This window comes from Myotis brandtii, unplaced genomic scaffold, assembly GCF_000412655.1.
Source record: "Myotis brandtii unplaced genomic scaffold, ASM41265v1 scaffold314, whole genome shotgun sequence".
In the NCBI taxonomy this organism is placed as follows: Eukaryota; Metazoa; Chordata; class Mammalia; order Chiroptera; family Vespertilionidae; genus Myotis; species Myotis brandtii.
In genome coordinates, this window is record NW_005362033.1 from 2,619,503 (window position 1) to 2,628,484 (window position 8,982).

The 8,982-nt window shown below is 41.8% G+C and overlaps 1 protein-coding gene across 1 annotated transcript in view; it reads right to left on the reverse strand.

Annotated features, from left to right (window-relative positions):
• AKAP10 (A kinase (PRKA) anchor protein 10) overlaps positions 1 to 8,982 on the reverse strand; it is a gene marked incomplete at its 5' end in the record, with an annotated part of 73,784 nt that overhangs the window by 26,830 nt on the left and 37,972 nt on the right. Inside the window, 3 exons of the mRNA XM_005870188.2 lie at positions 1,420 to 1,556; positions 2,888 to 3,011; positions 4,061 to 4,145. Of these exons, the coding sequence (XP_005870250.1) occupies positions 1,420 to 1,556; positions 2,888 to 3,011; positions 4,061 to 4,145 (346 nt within the window). The remainder of the gene's footprint in view (positions 1 to 1,419; positions 1,557 to 2,887; positions 3,012 to 4,060; positions 4,146 to 8,982) is intronic.

Sequence of the window (8,982 nt, forward strand, 5' to 3'; positions counted from 1 at the left end):
GCACCCCCAGCTCCCCCGCCGCAGCCACCATCTACGATCGCTGGCTGGCTCCGCCCTGGGTCCCCGCCTCCGCCGCCATCAACAATCGCTGGCTGGCTCCTCCCCGGCCCAGGCCTAAAGCCTCAGGCCGAGGCGTTAGGCCTGGGCCAGGGCACCCCCAGCTCCCTGCCGCCACCGACATCAAGGATCGCTGGCTGGCTCCACCCCGGTTCCCCCGCCATTGCCGCCATCAACCATCGCTGGCTCAACGATCGCTGGCTGGCTCCTCCCTTACCCAGGCCTAAAGCCTCAGTCCGTGGCTTGGAGCTGACTTATGCAAATTAGCCGCCATCTTGGCTGGCGAAATTTGCATATCTCGCTGATTAGCCAATGGGAAGGGTAGCGGTCGTACGGCTAATTACCATGTTTCTCTTTTATTAGATAGGATAACACTGCACACGCACAAAGCATTGCATTCCAGTCCAAGTGCAGCCACTAACTTACCCTGTGACTTGGAGAAAGTCACTACCTCTCTGGGCCTTAACTTTCTTATCTGCAAAATCTGGCTATTCATCAGAATCAGCGGGGGTGTTTTCTAAAACGAAAGCTTCCTAGGTCCCACCTCAAACCTGCTGAGTCAGCATCTCTGAGAGAGGAGGACAAGAAACCCATCTTTAATCAGCTGCTGGGGAAGTCCTACGGACCTAGGTGCTCTCAGCTCCTTCCAACCCTGACATCCATGGAGTCTTCTCTACCCTCAAGTTATCCTGAGCACTTGCTTCTGGATACAAATAACACATTGCTTTTCTTTACAGAATAAGAAAAGTTCAGTGAAGCTGGCCACAGCTTTATCACTTGCCTAAGGGGTTCAATTCCGTTCACTGTAAGACTGTGCCATCCTCTGCTTTTCAGTGAAGACTAATGAAGAGCTATTACTCATTGAATAGTTAAACTGGCCGAGCAGATTTGCACCAGAAATTATGATACATCCATACAAGATCTATAGGACCCTTTACAATATATTCTAATTACTTGCATCTTTCTCTAATATTCCATACCCACGCTTCAATTACCCAAACTTGTTTCTTGAACGTGCTACATTTTGCAAATGTCCATGACTTTGCTTGTGCCAATGCCTCTGCCCAGGATGTTCTTGTCTGCCTTCTCTGGCTAGCAAAATTCAATTCATTCTTCAGGACCCAATTTAAATCTTTCTTCTGTGGAACCCTCCCTGAACTACACATCACTGTCCTGCCTGCCACACACAAACCTCCCCTATTCTCTAGCAGAAAGTTTTATTCTAAGAGCCTCCAAAACTTGACACACACCATATAAAAAGCAGCTTGTATGCTGCTGCCTGTGAGTTCCTTGAAGCAGAGATTGAGTGTATGCATCTTTATTTCTGAAGTGCATATCGAATCCTCAGTAAACAAAACTCACTTGTCATATAAAATCATGGCATCGTTTTGTGCCTCCTGCCCATCATACTGGCCCTTCTTGGCAGCAAGCTGAGACTGGAAGTTATCTGCTGCCAACCAGAACTGCAAGACATTCACTGCATCTTCTTTTTCCATGTACTAGGAAGGAAAAACACAAAAGAGGAAAATGAGACTATAAACAGATTTCACTTACCATCTCTAATTTATAAGCCCTAACTATTAATATATAGGATATAAGTAACAAAACAAAACCAACAAAAAAACCTAACAGGTCCACTTGTTCAGTTAATGCCAGTCAGCAATGTACAGTCATTTGAGATCGAAAAGTTTAAAAACATTCTTTTAGAGGGGGTAAAAAAAAACAAAAAACTAACAAAAACACAACCAGTACACAGCTGGATGCAATGTTAGTGAACTGGAGTAAAAATTACAGTAAAGGTGCATTAGTGGTTCCTCACTGGCAAACATGCGAAGGGTAAAGTAAGCAGACCAAATCTTTTATACCTGATCATTTCCATCACTCCATGCAGCCATATTAACCTGAATAAATGCTGACTTAGCCCTGGCCGGTGGTGCTCAGTGGACAGAGCATTGGCCCTTGCACCAGAGGGTCACAAATACAATTCCCAGTCAGGGAATCCACCTGGTGACAGGTTCGATCCCTGGTCCACGAGGGTGGGATGGGGGGTGGGGGCACAACCAATTGATGTGTTTCTCTGAAATGGATGTTGCTCTCCCTCCTTCTCTCTCTCTGTCTCTCTCTCCCTATCCCCTCCTTTCCACTTTCTCTAAAAATCAATGGATAAAATATCCTCAGGTGAGGAATAACAAAAAAAAAGCTCACTTAAACTGTGGCAAACAGAGGGAGTAGAAAATAAATCATTCTTGTGAAGAGATAGGATAGGTGCAAGTGTGTATTTCAGTTACCGCTTTGTGAGACTGGGGATTCTCTTATCTCTATTTAATAGTCATGTGCTGTGCAACAAAAGATTTCATTTTCTGAAGCCTACAAATACAATTACACTAAAATGTATGCCTCAAAGACATTAATATACTCACTGCTTTTTGCAAATGCTTTCCTGGGCAATCCTATGAAGTGGCTAAAGCAAAGGTAATGACAGTAGGAAAAAATTTATGACTTTTCTTTCTCTCTTCTGAAGTCTGATCTGAAAATATTTGCCACTGGGATCAAGTATCAAACTCTGTGATTTTAAAACAACTCCAAATAATTTAAAATATACATTCTCTTAATTCGATTTTTCCAAATTAGAGTTATTTTACATTGCATTTTCATGGTCTCTCTTTAATCTGACTAATATGTCATTAAAGTTCACTTGCCACCACATTCACCTTAAAACAATTACACAATGATTTAAATCCAGCTATGTTATTTTCAATATACAGGGCCCCAGCATGACAGTTTAGAGGCTGAAATGCTCTAACAGAGTATGAGGAAACGCAGACTTTACCTCAGAGAAATAAAAGAGGGCTGACTCACAGAAGAGAATGTCAGCCAGGTAAACAGTTCCGCTGGTCAGCACTTCAATCTGGTATTTACAGAAATGGTGACTCCGCAGAAACTCACTAAAGTGCCTGCACATGGACGAAAAGGGACACTTTGAGGGAACGACCAAGGGAAAGAACGTAATAGGAAAAAATACACTCTTTCCACACTGCCTGTTTTATCGTAAGAGCCTCGGTCAACACTCCCTCCCTTCCCATGGCGCTGTTCCTGAGTCCCCCACTCTGACGGACTCTGTAGCTCCCCTCTGATACTTAACACACGTGACCTCATATTACAGTAACAAAAGAACATGCCCTCTTTCTTCTATTAGGCTGTAACTTCCTTGTACAAAGTACCATTTTCACAAATGCTAAATGAATATGTAGGTTCTTTTTAAGGGTATGATGCAGTAATTAATAAAAAGAAAAAAAACCTTTGGAGGCAGCTTCAACAAATCTATATGGATTTAGTATTATGGCATACATTAAGCTTAAAGCATGCACTAACAAATTAGAATATCCATCTGAAGACATGCATTGTTTAAATAAACAAACCAATTCTAATAGTCACAATCACCCCCAAATGACTTTAGAATTAAAAACAAATTATATTAACTTAGGAGGTATTAACATTAAAAATGAAATTTGTTTTATTTATTTTTATATTTTATTTTTTTGACCAATGTCATGCCAATAAATTTAATAAAATAAAAATGTTAAAATAAAACAAAATATAAAAATAAACAAGAATATTCCATTAGCCTAAATACCTAATTGTGGCAAACTAATACTCTACATTGCATTTCCAAGTTAACTTGTTAGTCATTTACATGTAAAACAAAATACATTTTTACAAGAAGTGTCTTTAATTATGTTCCTGATTTTAAAGGAATCCTCACAGTCTTTTTATACCAATTGTATCAATAACAACAAATCAGTGAAGTAAAATTGTTTTATTTTTAATCGAGTTCACAATGTACTTGTTTAAAAAGTCCATTAAAGTATGCCTATAAGATCCTGTAAACATTCAAAATACGTAAATCCCCAAAGATAGTTTGTTTTTAGTTGTGTGAAGCCCATTCCAACACTAAACCCAAATCCTCAAGAATGCAAAATGTGAAAGTATGACATCAACTTACTCTTGCTCCATTGCACTGAAGACTACGGACTGTGCCAGAACAAAACAGTTGGGGTCCACCTGCCCATCTTCCCCACAAATCTTTGCTGTAAAACAAATGGTAAATAATTCAATTTCTATTAAATCCAAATGCACACATTTGTGAATCAAAGTAGGAAATGAGTGTAAAGGCATATAAATTAGGTTTTATATGAAACTAAGAGAAAACACAGGTGAATAGCTGATCTTGAGGTAGAGGTCTTTCTAAGCATATACTAGTACATATGCAAAAGCAGAGACCAAGATTTAACATAAGCTTAATTCTATACATTAAAACACCCCCAAAACAAAATTAAAAGGCAAATTAGGGGGTAAATTTGCAGCATTTATAACAGGTTCTTCTCTGTATAACAGTATCACTCATATATCAAGACTTTTTTTTTACAGATTAATAAAAAACATCTCAAAAGGAAAACTGAGCAAAGGACATGAAAAGACAATTCGCAAAGAACAAATATAAAAGGGCCAATATGGAAAGATATGGATGCACACTAGTAATTAAATATAGTTACAGATTAAAGTAAGAAGGCACTCCAACTTTTGTCTAGGAAACAGGCAAAAAAGTGTTTTAACAATCCATATGTTTAGTTGCTTACATACATATGTTTTAGCAAAGGCATGCGAAAAGGAACACCAGTGCTAGTGGGACTATAAACTGGTGTGTATTTCTGGAAGGCCATTTGACAATTTCTAGTATAAGCTTTAAAAATGAACATACCCTTCCAATCAGTAATTTCATTTCTAGAACTATAACACAAAATTATGGATTTGTGGAAAGATTTATCTACAAAAAAAGTTTATTAATAAACAAATGGGACTACATCAAACTAAAAAGTTTTTACACAGCAAAGGAAACCACCAACAAAATAAAAAGACAAACCACTGAGTGGGAGAACATACCATATTCACCAATGATACTTCTGATAAGGGGTTAATACCCACAATTTATAAAGAACTTATAAAACTCAAAACCAAAAACCAAACAATCCAATTAAAAATGGGCAAAGGACTGGAATACACTTCTCCAAAGAGGATATACAGAGAACCAAGATCGTGAGCAGGTAAATGCCAGTACTCGCATCTTCAGACAATCACATTGAAATTACAACTAAAATACAGAAAAACCATCATTCAGAACTGCCTAAAAGCTGGCTGAATGGAAGTCCCACAATGTGAGAGGTAAAGATGGAAGTACTTAGAGACTGGCAGGAGGGGTGGAGGCACGGAAGCAGCTGGTCCAACACCCACGTGTGGCATGTTTTTAATCAGAGGGATATCGCCGCTGTTGAGGCCTCCTGGAGAAGCAAGAGGTCCCAGCCCCAAACCAGACCCCCAGCCCAGGGTTCTAGAGCTGGGAAGAGAAGTCCCCATAACTCTGGTTGTAAAATCCAGCAAGGATTGTGGCTGAGTAACATGGAGGCTGCTGGAGACCTAGGCAGTTCCTCTTAAAGGCTCGTACACTATCTTACACTGTCCTGCTTGCTTTGAGCTCCATCGCCATGTGCCAGCATTGGGGGAACCAGGGAAATATGGGGAGGAACTGGATTGTTGGGATGGGAGCAGGAACTCGGGAGTGACTTTTTTCAGACAGGGGTGCTCATGGTGGTCATTGTTCCTGTGCTGGCACCTCCCTTGTCACAGAACTGACTGGCAGCCATATCTGAGTTTCTATCAGCATGGCCCACACTGTTTGTTCTGCCCTGGTGATTCCCTGAGACCCTGCCACATCCAACTTGCAGCCCCACCCAAACTGTATGCAGCTTCCATATGAATGGCCTGTCCTGGCTCAGGCTTCAGACTTTTCTAAAACCTCTTAAACAAGCAGCAGCTGGCATCAGCATGCCCAAGACCCAGCACTAGCACCAGCCTGCCTTGCTTCACAGCTGGGCCTCACCCAGGCACTTCCAAACCCAATACAAGTAGCAGCCACCTGCAAATCACTGGGTAGCTCCTGCAGGGTAGCCCCAGGCAGTGGTTGATTTTACACCTCCCAGCAGGCCCTAGAGCCAGTGAACCCGGTGGACAGCTACAGACCATAGCAGATTGCAACTCTACACATCCACAGCAACACACTCACGGGGCAGACTCAGTGAACACCAAAGCCCCACTGAAGCAAGTCCTGCTCCAAAGGGTTGTCTCCTGCACAGCAGCTCTCCCACTGTAGTTGCAGCTGGTCCTCACAGCCAATTGGCCTGGAGGTCAATTCCTCCCAGTGACACCAACAGCAATTAAGGCTCAACTACAACAAGACAGTGCACACAGCCCACACAGGGGCAAACCTAGAGTGCCCAGCTCAGGTGACTAGAGAGGCTGTACCACTGGGCCCTACAGGACACCTATTGCACAAGGCCACTCTACTAATTCCAGAAGACACAGCTGCTGATCTAATATGTAGAAACAAACATGGGGAATCAGCCAAAATGTGTAGACAAAGAAATATGTCACAAATGAAAGAATGGAAGCCCTAACTGGTTTGGCTCAGTGGATAGAGCGTCGGTCTGCGGACTGAAGGGTCCCAGGTTCGATTCCGGTCAAGGGCATGTACCTTGGTTGTGGGCACATTCCCAGTAGGGAGTGTGCAGGAGGCAGCTGATTGATGTTTCTCTCTCATCAATGATGTTTCTACTCTATCCCTCTCCATTCCGCTCTGTAAAAAAATCAATAAAATATATATTTAAAAAAAAAAGAAAAGAAAAAGAATGGAAGAAATCTCCAGAAAGAGAAATAAAGGAAATGGAAGCAAGCAAAATACTGGATACAGAGATCAAAACAATGGTTTTAAGGTTGCTCAAGGATCTTAATGAGAGCTTCAAGAGACTTAGTGAGAGTATAAAAGACATGAAAAAGGACCAGTGAGAAAGTAAGCTTACACCAACTGAAATAAAGAATAATTTACAGGGATTAAACAGTAGAGCAGAGGATTCTGAGAATCAAATCAACTATTTGGAATATGAGGAAGTAAAAACACCCAACCAAAAGAACAAAAAGAAAAAAGAATCCAAAAATATAAAGATAGTGTAAGAAGCCTCTGGGACAACTTCAAGTGTACCAACTTTCACATTATGGGGGTACCCGAAAGAGAAGAAAGAGAGCAAGATATTAAAAACCTATTTGAAGAAATACTGAGCCTGGCAGGCGTGGCTCAGTAGTTGAGCATCGACCTATGAACCAGGAGTTCACGGTTCGATTCCCAGTCAGGGCACATGTTCAGGCTGCGGGCTCGATTCCCAATGTGAGGTGTGCAGGAGGCAGTTGATCGATGATTCTCGCTCATCACTGATGTTTCTATCTCTCTCCCTCCCTCTCTGAAATCAATATATTTTAAAAAAAAGTGAGAGATTAAAAAAATAAAAAAAGAATGAATGACAGGAAACTTTCCCTACCTAGTGAAAGAAATAGACTTACAAGTTCAGACAGCCCAGAGAGTTCCAAACAAGAGGAACCCAAAGAGGCCTACATCAAGACACATTACAATGAAAATGCCAAGGGTTAAAGACAAAGAGAGAATCTTAAAAGCAGCAAGAGAAAAGCAGTTAAGTTACCTACAAGGGAGCACCCACACTACTGTCAGCTGATTTCCAACAGAAACTTTGCAGGCCAGAAAGGAGTGGCAAGAAATATTCAAAGTGATGAAAAGCAAAGACCAAAGACCTACAACCAAGATTTCTCTACCCAGCAAAGCTATTATTTAGAATTGGAGGTCAGATAAAGAATTTCACAGACAAGAAAAAGCTAAAGGAGTTCATCATCACCAAAAGAGTATTACATGAAATGTTTAAGAGCAAGAAGAGCAAGAAGAGGAAGAGGAAGAAATATGAACAATAAAATGGCAATAAATACATATCTATCAACAATTGAATCTAAAAGTCAAAATAAACAAACAAGGAACCTAATGAACAAAATAAATGGATGAATGAAACAGAACCAGAGGCATGGAAACATGGAACAGATTAATGAATCTCAAAGGGTAGGAGGGTGGGGAGAGAATAACCAAAGAGCTTATACGCATAAATGCATTACCCAAGGACACAGACAATAGGGTAGTGAAGGCCTGGGATGGGACAGGAACCAGGTGGAGAGAGACACTGGGGGGAAAATGGGGACATCTATAATACCTTAAACAATAAAGATTAAAAAAAGAAAGAGGATACACAAATGACCAATAGACATATGAAAAGATACTCAATGTCACTAATCATCAGAGAAATGCAAATTAAAACTACAATGAGATATCACCTCCCATCGGGCAGAACGGCTTTCATCAATAAATCAACAAAAACAAATGATGGTGAAGATGTGGAGAAAAGGGAACACTTGTGCACTGTTGGGAATGCCAACTGGTGTACCCACAGTAAACACTGTGTGGAGATAACTCAAAAAATTAAACATGGAACTTCCTTATGACACAGTGATTCTACTTCTGGGAATATATCCGAAGAAATCCAAAACACTAATTTGAAAGATTATATGCAACCCTTTGTTTATTGCATCATTATTTACAACTAGAGGCCCGGTGAACAAAAATTTGTGCACTCAGGGGTAGAGGGTCCCTCAGCCCCGCCTGTGCCCTCTCGCAGTCTGGGACCCCTCGGGGGTGACCACTTGCTGGCTTAGGCCTGCTCCCCAGGGGATTGGGCCTAAGATGGCAATCAAACATCCCTCTGGCAGCCCGGCAGCCCTCGGGGGATGTCCATTTGCCAGTGGGGAGCAGACCTAAGCTGCAGTCAGACAGCCTTAGCGCTGCTGAGGAGGCAGGAGAGGCTCCCACCACCACTGCTGTACTGGCAGCCATCAGCCTGGCTTGTGGCTGAGCAGAGCTCCCCCATGTGGGAGTGCACTGACTACCAGAGGGCAGCTCCTGCATTGAGTGTCTGCCCCCTGGTG